Here is a 15472-nt window from a genome sequence, read left to right on the forward strand (position 1 = left end):
TTTATCACTTTGTATGTTATTCTTATATCCAGTAATTGTATCCTTTCTACCTCATATTATCATTTTATTCTATTCCTTTTACCACCAATTCTATTCTATTGAATTATATTGCATAAGTTTTATCCTCTAGAATCAAACCGAAGGGCCTACGACAAAGCCACCGAACGCGTCCTCGGATTGCGGATAGAGGGTCCCTGTACCAAGGGTTTCTGCTGAATATGGTTACAAAAATAAATAGGCAGCCTTATCCTTGCATGCGGGGTTCTACAAGGATGGACGAACCCCTTTCCCTAGCTTCTCGTGGGAACAACAATGACAACAACCAAACATAGTTGTAGTAAGTTCGGTTCAAAACAACAGAACGCGCAGGGCTCCCGACAATGGGTCGGTCAACAATGCCGACCAATTCAGAGCTGGGGGAGCCAATGAAAATGGATTCAAATGCGATGGATCGGCGGGATCACACGACCTTTGGGTGGACGGAGCGACTGTATCACGAATTGTTAGAGTGCTTCGATGCGAGTGTAGCCCCTGAACGGGGTTACATGGCACGGCTGCATGCTCTGTGGTGCGATAAACACCCGGAGCTATCGCACTTTTCGCAGCAACGTCTGCGAAACCATGCTGAACTACTCCGAAAAAGGGGCTATGTAAGCGGAAGGCCTACTCTATCACAGATAGAACAAGCCGGCAACAGAGAAAGAGAGGCGACACTAAGACCAACCGCGGGCAGGCATCCAATAGAAGAAGAGCGATGCTTTATGACCCGGAGAAACATCAACACCAAGGTTTCTCTCAAACCTGAAGATCTGGCTGAAATGCATGACGAGCTTCGTGGACATTATTCCGGAGAATCCGACCTCTGGGCTATCAATTATTGTGTGTATAATGCAGCGAGAGCTTTGGCCGATGCGAACCGTAAAACAAAAGCAACGGTTGATCATGTGACCAAAAGACGAATGCATCAACTTAACATAAAGATAGGCTGGGCAAGACAGTACGCGTCCCGCATTCAGTGTGTGATTGACTACATCACATCTGGCAGGAATTTTACCGCTAAGGTTCAAAAGTTCGCGCGCGAACTCCAGACCCGTTATCACACACTTAAGGGCATGTGATACTTCGTCGTGTGGTCAATCGGGTACAGTTCCCCCGGCTTTTTTCCACAAAAATGAAAATGTTTAAAAACTGAATTCGGAGATGCTATAAAATATCATAACGGACGTCCCCGGACTCTTTTTTGAAGGATAATAACTAAAAAAAATTATTGTGCTAAATAAAAATTGTATGCATTATTTTGAGGTTACGTCGTTTTTCATCTCTGCCTTTCCGATAATTTGAAAATTATTAATGAAATAAACTTTTTTCATTGCCTGCAAACAAGGTTAGTTCTGGGAGATTAGTTTTATTTGTAAGTCGAAAGTTTTCGGCCAAAAATATTGCGTAGTTTGGAAGTAACGCTCGGGAGAATTGTAACACACATAACCTCGAAATATACACACGTTGTTAGCAAAATCAAAATTTTTTTGAAAAATAAACACAAAAAACGTGTGCGGGGACGTCAATTAGCATGTTCGCTATCATTTCTCAGAATTTGACGACAAAATATTTCTTATGCTAGGAAAAAAGCCGGGGGCATCTAAGACTAAAAAAATCGATACTAATTCCTAAGCGCTATGCAAATTAATTACATTTTGCTGAATTAAAACTTTTTTGAATTAACCTAGAAAAAAGTGTGTGGGGACGTTTGTTAGCATGTGCGCTATCATTTCCCAGATATTTAGGACAAAATATTTATTATTCTAGAAAAAAGCCGGGGGAACCTAAAACTGGTAAAATCGACAATTTTCTAAGTATCACATGCCCTTAACAAGTCAAAGCTGCTGGCCATCAGGAGCATATTGTTAAGAGAATACGGATACTATCTGACGCTAAGAGAAGTCTAGAGCGGAGGGAGAGGTGGGTCAGAAAAAATCAACAGTTTCTCTCTGACCCATCTCGACTCTTCCAAGACCCACCAGTTACTGCCGAACATCCACCCAAACTAGAGGAGGTCGAAGTATTTTGGAGAGAAGTCTACGAAGTGCAGCATAGACTGGAAGAAGACTCAGAAATTATGAATAGCTTCAAGGAGTTATGTGAAGCCCTCATAACATCTGATAAAGAATGCCCACCCATCACTACCGAGGAGGTGAAAAAAGTATTCAGAGAGATGAAGAACTATTCCGCACCGGGACCAGATTGTATCAAAACCTTCTGGTGGAAGAATTTTTCTTCAACCCATCAGCATTTGGCTCGTATTTTCACCTCATATTTAAAGTCGGAAGAGCCGATTCCGGAGTGGTTGGTGGAAGGGCGCACAATACTCCTGCCGAAAATAGGCAACTTAGCTGACCCGAAGAATTACAGGCCAATCACTTGTCTGAACAGACTTTATAAGATATTCACAGCTATCCTAAATGATAGGATTCTTCGGGCAACTGAACCTGTGTGGCAAGAAATATATGAACAACGAGGCTCAAGAAAGGCGTAACGGGTTGTCGAGAGAATCTGCTCATCGATAGATGTGTCTGCAAAGATGCAGCATTCTACCAGCGTGACCTATCGATGGCCTGGATTGATTATCGGAAAGCTTTCGAATCGACCTCCCATAGACTTATCATCTTTCTTTTGGAAACCTTAAAGGTTCATCCGCAAATAGTTAGGTGCATAGAAAGATTGATGCCGCTTTAGAAAACCAGATTTACTATCTCATCTGGAAAAAATCGTGTGACAATTAACAAGGTACAAGTGACGGGTACTTGTGCGGCAAACCTGCAGATCGAAAGTACAAGGTCACTCATGTATTTTACATGGACGATCTTAAGATGTATACTAAAAACAAAGAGCAACTACATCTAGCTCTAGGGATTGTCGAACGATAAACTAAGGAAATTGGAATGGAATTTGGGTTAGACAAATGCGCCAAGGTTCATTTGAAGCGAGGAAAACTTAATAGCATCCCTAAAGTCCTGAGTTCGTTGATAGATGCGCTGTACGACATCTTTGCGCTGGAGAGACTTATTCATACCTGGGCGTGCCACAGAGCTGCATTCAGGATGTGACATCTATAAAGGATACCCTCCGAAGCAGATAAAAACGTCTCATCAGGCAGATTTGGTCTTCCGAACAGTCGGCGAGGAACAAAGTATTTGCAACAAACATGTTTGCCGTCTCGGTAGTACTCTATTCATTTGGAGTAGTTCCATGGACGAAGAACGAGCTCAGATCCCTTGATATCGGGACAAGAAAGGTTATGCACATGAACAAAAGCATGCATCTTAAGTCTTCCATTCCGCGACTGTACATCTCTCGCTGTCAAGGTGGTCGCGGAATATTGAGTCTTGAATGTCTTCAAAACAGGATTATTCTAGGTACAGCACATAGAGTTGCAAATGGAAGAGACCCTCTTTTTAAAATGGTCACGAATCACGAAGAAGTGGGCAAAGGAGCGTTTCTGTACAAAGCAGCGGAGGAGGCTGTTGAAACACTTGGACTTAACTTCCGTATTAGGGGTGAGCAAAATGCATCAAATCTTACCTATGTCGAGTACTCACTCCTGAAAGCCCGGATTAGGAAAGCACAAGAGAAAAACTTTCATGAACAGCTCCTCGATAAGAGGACGCACGGTATCTTCCCGGCAAAATACTACGGTTGTTCTGATGACTAATTTTTAATATATCATGATTTTCATCTTGTTTCTCTGTGGAACAATTATGTTTTTTATTTCATTTAATTATTGATTTATCACTTTGTATGTTATTCTTATATCCAGTAATTGTATCCTTTCTATCTCATTTTATCATTTTATTCTGTTCCTTTTACCACCAATTCTATTGTATGGAATTATATTGCATAAGTTTTATCCTATTCGTCGATACTCTCTTATCCAAACATTATATCCTTCTAAAACCCGTTATATATCATTATTTCCAGAGTTACTTTTAATGAAATTTTTATACTGTCCTGTACTAGTATTTACAACTTACATACTGAAATATACTTCTCTCTTTTTAACAAATCTATATAAATTATTCTACTTTTTGGATATCTACTTTTATTCCCAAGAATATAATTTTTCTATCCAAAGTTTCATTTTCTATCCGTTTTTATTTAACATTGTATCCTTTTCTATCCTCTTGTATATTTATTGTATACCTTGTATTGTATCATTTTGTCCTACTTCCTTTTCTAAAACTTATATTCCATTCTAACTTGCTTCATAGTCCAATATCTATCCAATATTTTGAATAATACCGATGCAATTCATGCAATTTTGAATCCTTTTTAATGCGTGTACCAACAACAAGTTCACTGCGCACTCACATTTAAATTCTTTTTAATGCGCCTGTGTTATCCGGATCAATCCAAGCTGAGATTATTTTGTTTGAAATGCATGAAAGGTAGGTATGAGTTGAACTTAGTGTTAATATAGACGGATTGAGGAAGATTGGTCGGAACTTGCTTCGGATTGGTTTGACTTGTATTGTATACAGTTTTGGGAACAAATTCTCATTCAAAACTTTTGCTAAGGTTGGTTTAGTAATTTATTGCCGTCTTTCCAATATTTCTATCATAAGACGGGGAAAGGCAAGAAGAGGCCCAGGTGGAAATACACCACCGGCCCAGTACTGGTCCAGTACAGCCTGCCGGAGTTCCAGTACTTACTGGCTGTACTGGGCCAATATTGTGCCAGTACTGGCTTGTAATGCTTGGCGGTACTGGCGTGCCAGCACTGGCGCAGTACTGACCGCCAGTACTGGGGCAGTACTGGCAAACCGCTGGCGTACGAAAATGTCGGAGTTAATTTTAAAGATGATAAAAAATTATTTAATTGTTTTAAAGACCATCCATTCATCATCATATGACTGCATATCGTCCAAATATTATTTATAATTACAAAAATATAATTTTGAAACTAATTGTTTAATTTTAACACCCACTATTTCTATAATCTAAAGATATAACAAAAAAGGTATTTAAAAAATAAATAATAATTGACTGCGAGTATTTTGTCAATACTTCTTAAAGGCACTGCTTAGAATGAATGTATATATTACATTTTTAAACATTATATTACAAATAAAATTTCTAACGCTAAAGGTGGACCGAACCTACATATCTATACCTAAATCTCTCGCCTAGCAGTCGGAAGTGCTAACCACTGCGCTAGACCGACAAGTTAAAACTTGGTAAAAAGCCATCCTCATAAGGTACAGTTCAGAAAAGTTAAAGTACCAAATTTTGAGCTCTCTTTTTCTAATTATTTATTATTATACGACGTTATGTAAATGTAAAATACACGAACTTCTAACAAGAATATCAATGAAATAATTATTAAATAAATAATTTAAATCGACTACAATCTTTCTTCGTGTAATATTTTATTTTTTCGCGTATTAGACCATTTTAAAAGTTCTGATAATAACATTTAATGAGCATTTAAAATTTATATCAACGGAACTTAGAAATTTTACCACGTTGCGCAACAATTTTTTTAATAATAAATTTCTTTAAACCTTTGTGTAACGTTTTGCTTTTTACACTGAAAGAAATTTTATAATAATACTTGATATTTCAATATTTATAATTGATATAGTCGATTACGATTTAGGGAAATCGTGTAAATATAAAAATTATTGTTAGCGTAATTACGAAACTTCGTAATTAAAATATGAAAACCTAATATCTTTAGAACAAGAATTGGTATATTTAATAGCAAAGATTGATATTTTATGTATTAAAACGCAGAATAAGGAAAATTGATAATGACATATTCAAATAATATAAAAGCAATTATAGGAATTAATAGATTGATATATATATATATATATAAATATTGATATTGATATAAATAAATAGATTGATATATATAAATATTCTACAAATTAATATAGTCAAAGAGAAAGTAAAAGGTAATATGGTATATTTTTATTTTCTGTGATAGGCGCTAACAGAAATTGTAATCTTCATTTGAGGAAATTGCAAAATACTATATCAAAAAATCCGAATGTGGCATCATGATGTGAATCGGAGAACTTCGTGTTCCCGGCTAAACTAGTCAAGATTCATGTATGTACACGTGTTTTACAGTGTTTTGTTTTTCAAGCAAGAGTGGTAATAATTGTCTGAAGTATACATTTTTTTATGATACTCAACTTACAAAATATAAAAGTTATTAGTTGAAAATTTCAAGGATTTTACCACTCAGGTTTTGAGCATCAGATTACAAAGCATTACTAAAGATTCTAGAAGGTTTCAATATATTCTAAAGATTTAAAAACATTTAAAAGGATTTTTGAACGTTTTGCAAAGAATTATGAACGTTTTACTAAGATTTTATGGATTTGAACAATTGAAAAGAGGCGTGTACATTAGGGTGGTCCAAAATCATACCTTTTGAAAATGTCTTTTTATTAGAGGGCATGCCACCCCCCCCCCCATTTCATATGGTTGCCGGAATTAAAATTCCCTCCAAGTTATAGCCAAATCGGTTAATATTAAGACGTGCCGCAAAGGCCCTAAAAATCAGATAAGATTAACATGGGGAAATTTTGGTTTTCGGAAAAATGGGATTCCGGTCTCTGGATTTAAACTTAGCTTGCCGGAGATATTAGGAATTTGTTGGGGAGTCTCTAATCAATCATTTCCAATAAATTAATTTAAATTTTGATATCCCCCCCCCTTGTGAAGCCCCAAAAATACCCCAAAAACTGAAATTGACATTTTTGCCAAAAATTTACACATAAATGCTCTGTTTTCCCCTTTTTTGCCATAAATTATTTTTGTTTGTCAAGTGGAATGTTTTAAAGTATTTTTTAACTAATTAACAATGGTTTAAACAATTTATTTTTGTTTAAATAATTTTTTTCTATCACTCATTGAAAGGTGGATTTTTTATGTTTGATTGAACAATTGGACATTTTTAGGATTAATGATCTTTGTTTCAAAAATTTAGTATTTGTTTAAACAATTAATTATTATTTAATTGTAAATTTTTCCTAAAAATAGGTATGAATCTCTATTTAAAAGAAAATTAGTTAGCTTTTCTGCTTATTATTAAATATCCGCGTTATTTAGATAATAGTATCTTATTTTGTAATAAATTCTTATTTGTTTAAAGAAATTTTGTTCGTTTACACAATTTTTTTCGAAAATAAATTTTGGATAATTCTGTTTTTTTGCAATTAATGTGGTAATTTTTCATTTTTGAGAGCAAAATGTATCAACATAAAAAAAACCTACTTTGAGCTTTCAAAGGACAAACGAGTGTGTCTACGGGGATGATTTAAAGGAAAAAATTATAAAAATAATTTCAGAATAACAAAATTGAATGTAATTTTATAGAATGAAGTCTTACTAAAAAAAATATACTTTTCATGACCAATGTAAAACATTTTAGGAACAAAAAATTAGTTATTTAAAGCATTTGCTTAACGTTTGAATATTTAACAATAAGCAAAATACTTAATTGAATTGAGACATACATCAGATTTTTTAACCACAATTTCCAATAAAATGTTACATTAATATTAAGTAAATTTATGAAACAATACGATAATGGTTTAGACAATAAATTTTGCTCTTTACAATGACAAATTGCTTAAATAATTGTTAATTAGTTGAAAAATACTTAAAACCATTCCACTTGACAAAAAAAATAATTTATGGCAAAAAAGAGAGAAACGGAGCATTTATGTGTAAATCTTTGGCAAAAATGTCAATTTCAGTTTTTTGGGGCTTTTTTGGGGCATTTTTGGAGCTCCACAAGGGGGGGGGGTCATCAAAATTTAAAGTAATTTCATGGAAATGATTGATTAGAGACTCCCCAACAAATTCTTAATATCTCCCGCAAGCTAAGTTTAAATCCAGAAACCTGAAACCCATCTCTCCCAAAACCAAAATTTCCCCATGTTAATCTTATGGGATTTTCAGGGCCTTTGTGGCACGTCTTAATATTAACCGATTTGGCTGAAACTTGGAGGGAATTTTTTTTTTGGGAACCTCAGAAAATGGGGGAGGGGGCATGTCCTCTATTCGAAAGTCGGTCGTTTGGACCTCCCTAGTGTACATCACTAGTTTAAAAATATTCCACATTAATTTTACAAGGCTTTTTAATATTCCCAAAGATTTAAAGGATTTGAAACAGTTTAAAAAGGGTACAGTACACCAGATTTTAAATATTGTAAAACATTTGGAAAATTTGAAAATATTTCACTAAGATTTCAAAGAATTCGATGATTTTAACAAATAAAAAAAATTCACAAATATTTCGAAAAATTTCACAAAGATTTTGAACATTTCATAAAGATTGCAAGTATTTCGAACATTTGAAAATGGCGTTTACACCAGACTTCAAAATTTTCACAAAGATTTCGAACATTTCAAAGAATTGTAAAGCTTTCAAAAGATTTCAAAGATTTCATGAATAATTCAAAGACATTAAACAAACAAATCAGGTTTTAACAAATTTGAGAACATTTTTCAAGGTTTTAATTATTTCAAACTAACACAAAAGGTTTCATAAACAAATTTTAAACTAAGCATTCACAAATACGTCATAAAAATGTAACAAAGATTTCAGGTACTCTAAAGATTGTAGAGATTTCAAACATTTTACAAAAATTAAGAATGACTTCAAAAGAATTCACAGAAATTCAAGATTTCACAAAGATTTTAAGTACTTCAAGAGATTTCGACGAATTCACAAAGATTTTAAAAGTTTTCAAAGATTTCATAAAGATTTCAAGGATTTCAAAGACGACTTGTGTTCGCAAAAAATGAGGAATTATATTATTTATAGCTCTTTTTTCTTGTAAATGGTTGGCCTTGTAAATGTATAATAATATACTTGATTTATACAAAATTTGTATTAAGTTCAGGGCACCCACAATTTCTTTCCTAGCACTGTTATTTGTATTACCAACCCGAATGTGAGGCGGAAACGAGGTTATTTAAAAAAAATGAGAAACCTATATTTTTAAATTTAATTTAATCCCAGTTTTGACCTTATTAAAACAGAATATTTTCCTATTTTTACTTTTAATTTCGAATGTTTCAAAGTCAAGTTATTAAGCACCATGCCGTTTCTCATAATTCTAAGAATTCTCACCATTTAGTATATAAGGAATCTTCAAACCCCTTCACACAGCGTGATTTGCGTGCGATTCGTGTGTTATATGTATATGTTTGCGTACTATGTATATAAGTGTAAAGGTTAAGTTCGCTACATCAGCGAATGTGTATTCTACATGGTTATGTGTACAAATACTAATAATTATAATGATAATATGCGTATTTATGTGCTATAATTGTGCAGTGTCAGTTGGTGGAGTTGTCACGACGAGTTACGACTTGTCGTTTTCGTATTTTCGACTGTCACATTTTTTTCGAGTGACTCATAATTTTTAGTATAGTCAGAAAATTTCAGAATCCTCTCTTTCGAAATGTGAAAAAATTATTCCAATCTTTCTAATAATTGACTTTATAGTCTTGCTTCAATTCAATATAGTGAATTTAAAATATCACATTTTCTTTTACAAGTTTTGAAAAACTTATATTAATTTTCCGAAGTAAATTTTTCATAGATTATTAATAAATACTATACTACTTTTTAATATACATACCCAATTTCCCTAAATCGTAAAAGATTATACTAAATTGTAATATCGATTTTAATGTTTTTTGTAACTAAATTTCTATGGGTGTAGGTGTTTTAGACTATTCTACAACGATTAAGACATACATCCAATGAAGTAATAGAAAAAAAATGTGTTCACCTTAATTGTAGTCAATTTCTCGACATTTAAAAAAAATCTGACAACATTTGTAGATGTGTTTTTTTTAAGTCTATTTTTGTACTACTGGCATAGTGCCGCCCCGGTCGTACAGCCTACGTTCTGCCAGTACTGGGCGAACCACCAGCTGCCTGTACTGGTGGGCAGTATTGGGCCAGTACTGCGCCTGTGGTGAACTCCAGCACACTACCGACATTTCCACCTGGGTAACTGCAAATTTTTCGAGGATGTGTTTTTTTCTTGCTAGAAAATTCTCAAAAATTCAAATACAAATCGAATTAAAAAGATTTGTTCGAAATCGTATTTTCTTATGCTGGTAGCAAACCCTTAAAGTTGCGTTTTCATATCTACTAAAACTAAAGACTTTTGTGATCTAATTATTTTTTATGATATTTACGCAAGTCATATATTTCAATATCTTTATGCTTCAACAACAAAAAATGTAAATTTTAATATTTATCACTAACCTAAGAGTGAAAAATCACCTATCACACTGCGACACCATTTGAAAATTTATTTTCTCGGGTCTAAATAATGTTGTCGGTACAAAATTTGTTTACGTCTTCATGAACGCAACATCTCGGTGAAGTGTCATCATTTATAAAAAACAGAAACTAACATTTTTATCACGATTTTAATACGCTTTTCAGAACACATGAAATTGTAACCTCAAAACTAAAACTTAATTTTTCGGAACAGAATGAATTTTTTTTATCAAACTTTTCTCCCCTATATTCATTTACTTACTATATTAGGGGTAGATCATCAGTTTATTTTTGAATGGAGTATTCTATTTCTTATCACAGTCTCAATTCGATTCGGAAGTGTACACGCGACATGATCACCTGCGGACAATGTTTTCTCATAACTGGAAGCTTTTTTCATTCAAAACTTTTTTGTTATCGATTAAACAATACGTCAGCTCGAAAACAGAATTTATATATTTTTTTTAATTTGCGAATACAATTTTACACAATGTTTTTTCGCTCTCACATTATAATAGTCCCAATCTGTACCTATTCCATTTAAAGTGATAAATTGGGATATAATATTACTAAATTTCCGGAAAGAACAAAAGAAATAGATCTGAAGCAACTTGTCGGAGTTGGCGAATAGGAATTAATTCCGAAATATATGTTTGATATAATCAGAATCAATCCAATCCAATTCACTGAGTTTAATACAAAGCAATATTTTAATCATTTTAAATCAATGCAAGGAATTCGAATGAATGAGAACCCGGATTCACTGAAAAGAATTAAAATTACTGTAATAGGTAATTACTGCAATAAGTTACTTTTTTGTGACGGCAGTGGGAACTAAGTTACTATTCAAAATAAGTAAAGAATTGGTAACTAGTCACTACCTTTACCAAGCACTATGCCGATCAGTTCACAGTGGGAGAAATACACTTTTTATTCAAATGCAACTAATAATAAGTTATAATTTGAAATGGTAACGATAACTAGTTTCTTTAAAACGAAGATTACTCGTCACTACAATATTTTAATGGGAAAGTAACGCAGAAAACAGAGTAAAAACTAATACAATAGAATGAAAAAGGAATGAATTGTTGTAAACAGAAATATGATATAAAGTGCTAAAACCGAATATAAAAAATTGTAGGATTTTAGTTTTGTGCTACAACTGTATATGCATTCAACAGTTCAATTATTTAATAATTGTAACTATAGTGAGATAAGGGAGCGTCTATTAAATAACGTAATGAAATGTTTTCTTTGCATCCCCGACTAGAATTCTAGAAATGAACCTTACGCAATTAAAGGCACTTTGCGAATTCAAAAATTATTTTAACTTACTCTGCGCCCAGCCCTATTATTGTGCATGTTTACAGCATGCAAGAATTTTCCCACCGCGCCAGCACTTTGAGGACTTGAACCTTGAAGGAATCTTTTAGCCATTCTGGACGCTGATCTGACATCGTCACCACATCCACCCCATTTGAAAGAATTTTTCGATGACAGGGCAAAGGACATAGAATTTTTGGAATATGATGATGAGGAAATCAAGGCTGATGGAGATGGTGGTTCCCTTCTTGGCGGAGTTGCACAAGTACAGGCTGCTAAACTTCCTAGGGCACAACCCCTTGCTAGTCTCCACACTGCAGCTGCAGCTGACATCGCATAAACAAAGGCCTGCTCTCTCGTCCCTACGAAGAAAATACAATTTTTATTATAAATTGAAAAAAAGTGTTTAATTAGCTTTCTTTTCATTGCCTACATCCTGAAAATAGTAATTGAAAAACTTTATAATTATAAATAAATTTAAACAGGTAAGAATTCAAAATTTACGGAAATTTTTTTAATTCGTAAAATTCGTTTTTAGATAATGTATTTCATTCGATGTTTTAAAGGTTGAGGTGATTTTAACGAACTTCGTCACGCTATTTCGAAAAAAATTTCCACTCCCCTCCTTCTTCGTCGCCGATCATCTCGCAAAGCTTGAACCCCCCAGAGTGACGTAACGAATGCGAACACCCCTCTTTCTTTGGGTCAATTTTTTCGATTTTATCTGATAAATGCCTGGAATAAAATTCATTAACACTGCGCATTACTATGGGAGTTCTCATTATAGGTGTAATTATTTGTGCTCATTTCATGAGCACTTTGCTTCCTCATAGGTATCCAGTAAATTTGCTTCCTCATAGAGGGTGGTTTTTCTCTGATAAAAAAATGTCGACTTTGATTATTTATCAAGTTTACGTTTCCGTCTTACCGAAAATTTTATTTACAGAAAATCAGAAAGCCAATCAAAATGTCGATCCCCGTGTGGAAAAATTTCGTGGCGCTGTACTGCTTCTGTCTAGTCCGCCTTGAGTCGACACTGGCGCGCCACAGACTGACTGTCTAGAAGCTAGACTGGGATGTAACGCTCGGATCGACTAGTTCCTAGACAGACCGTCTATTTTGATAAAAATAATGAATAAATTATATAATTATTTTTTATTACATAAAAGTATAATATATAGATTAGTTAAATAAAAATCAAAAGCCATCTGAAAGTTAAAAATGTTTTCATTTTTGTCGGATATGAATTTTAATTCATTACATCGTAATATTTATTTCACTAAAACATGAACTTGCGATTAGGCTACAAAAGAAAGACTGTTTATTATTTTAAATAATTAATACTTTAGGCTTAATTATCATTTAATTAATCCATAAATATAATTAAAAAAAATAAATCCTTTATGATACAATTTGATTTTCGGAAACACTATAAAAATAATACATAGCATTATACATATTATAATTGTTATAAATTTAACATACATGCATCATAACTTTACTACTTGTATATAATTCGAGATATAATTAAATTGAAAGAAAATGTTCTCAAACATTAGTTTAAAAAAATCTTTTTTAAAAATACAGTTCGTATATTAAAATATTAATCATCTTCAATAATTATTGTACATTATCTTAAATATGTAACAGTGTACATTTAATTATTATTTGAGCATTGATGCATTTACGTATTGTAATTTCATTATTATTTTATTCAAAAATTACTATTTTCAGAATTCACAACCGTGATTATGCTTAGAGACTAGCTAAAATCTGGACACTGTTCATACATTCAAATTCGAAACGAATTCCTAGATAGCGCCAAGTCTGGTACTAGGCGGCAGCAAGGTTTGAACCCAACACGTAGCAAATCTATAGAGCGCCAGTGTAGCGTCAGACTGGTATGCCGTGAATAGACAGATTCGCGAAAAACTGTACTGGCTTTATCATGATTTAAGGCTATCACGAAATTTTTCCACACGGATCGATGTTTTCTGTCCCCATGCACAATTTCTTTACTTACGCTATATTGTTATATTACAAATTAAAAAAGAGCTTTCTTCATATAAACAATGTGATCTTTTTTGAAACTTTCTGAGTTGCTAATGATTTATTAAGTATGCTCATCGAGAGTTCGTCAATAGGCCAATTCATTCATTTGTTTTAATGGCATCAAATTCATTTGATGTCAATGACATCAAATACAGTACTGTAAATAACTAAACTAAGAAAAAAAAACACTTTCAACCGACCGATCTGATTCAAAATCATATCAGACCTGGATATCAATCGGAGATACAATTCGTCCAAATTACACGAGCACAGCTCTTTTACTTTCTGTTATATTGTGAACAAAATAAAGTTACATGCACAAGCAAATGCATGTATAACCAGACATGTTTTAAAAATTGTAGTTGCAAACTCCTGTGGTCGAATTATATCGAAATATGTCAAAAAAGCAGATTTACAAATTCAGGTCATTACAAACTTTCCTCAATGTGAAAGAAAAACATACAAACATTATATTTTAACAAACCTGACAGCCAAAAATGTTCACAAAAAAGAGGAAATAGGGTTTTTTTTTTTACGAAAACAAGGAAATAAATTCTTTTAAATTAAATTAATGCATACGTATCATATTGAATTTTATGTGAAAGTATAAGATTTTTATAAAGAAAGGTATTTATGAAAGAGGATGATTTTTCAAACAATAGTTAAAGTTTTACAAACAACAACATTAATCTTAAACCAAATAGCTTCATTTATAATAAAATAGTAGAACTTTCAAAGAAAAAAGAGGAATTTTAAACAAAATAATTGGATTTTCAACCTAAAAAGACGAACTTTCAAAGAATAATGGGTCGAATTTTCAAACAAAAAATATTAAACTATAATCACAAACACTTGCAAGAAGACAGATTTTGTAAAATACAGTTGAATTTTCTATTTAAAAAAACACAAATGTTCAAAAGAAAGTTAAATTTTCGACCAAAAAAGATGACTTTTTAACAAAATAGTTGATTTTTCAACAAAATAGTCGAAGCTCTAACGAAAATTATGAATCTAGAAGAAAATTAAATGTTTAACATAGAAATAAAAAAATATTAATTGTCAACAAAAATATGATCTTTAATATTACAATCAAAAAATATTTTATTTAAAAATGAATAATAAAATGATAATTTTTCAAAAAAAGTTAATTTCCAATCAAATAGTTGAATTTTAAACTAAAAAAATCAATTCTCAACGAAAAAGGTTGTTTTTCATATAATAAAATGACTTTTTAATAACTTAGTTCAACTTTCAAACAATATGTTGGCAGTTGAATTTTCGACAAAGAGATTGAATTTGTACCAAGAAGGACCATTTTATAGCAAAATACATCAATTTTAACCGAAAAAGTTGATTTTTTAACTAAAAAGTAGCAAGTTTCAATAAAAAACAGAATAGTTACATTTTTTAAGTGAAAAATGAAATCTCGATACAAAAGAAAACGAAGTTCCAAAAAAATAGTTTAATCTTCAGCCAATAAAACGAATTTTTAAGCAATTAGTTCAACTTTCAACTAAGGAGTTTAATAAACAATAAAAAAACACGCATTTTTAAGGAAAAATTAATATTTAATTTTTCAACTCAGAACTATCAATTTTCAACTAAAAATAAAAAAATTAAATTTTCATTTAAAAAGATTTTTTAACCAAAAAAACAAAATAATTTTCAACAAGATAGTTAAGTTAGCAAGTTTGAGCGCGCCTACTTAGTTATTTATTCTTTGCATTTGGAATTCTTGAATAAAACTTTATCAAAAAGATCTCTTTGAAAAAAATC

The 15472-nt window shown here is 32.4% G+C and overlaps 1 protein-coding gene across 1 annotated transcript in view; it reads right to left on the minus strand.

Annotated features, from left to right (window-relative positions):
• The window catches only part of LOC117180131 (protein Wnt-11b-1-like), a 50090-nt gene that overhangs the window by 8460 nt on the left and 26158 nt on the right, over window positions 1–15472 (minus strand). The window contains exon 4 of the mRNA XM_033372474.1: window positions 11657–12006. Coding sequence (XP_033228365.1) covers window positions 11657–12006 — 350 coding nt within the window. The remainder of the gene's footprint in view (window positions 1–11656; window positions 12007–15472) is intronic.

The sequence above is a fragment of the Belonocnema kinseyi genome, chromosome 9, assembly GCF_010883055.1.
Source record: "Belonocnema kinseyi isolate 2016_QV_RU_SX_M_011 chromosome 9, B_treatae_v1, whole genome shotgun sequence".
NCBI lineage: Eukaryota > Metazoa > Arthropoda > Insecta > Hymenoptera > Cynipidae > Belonocnema > Belonocnema kinseyi.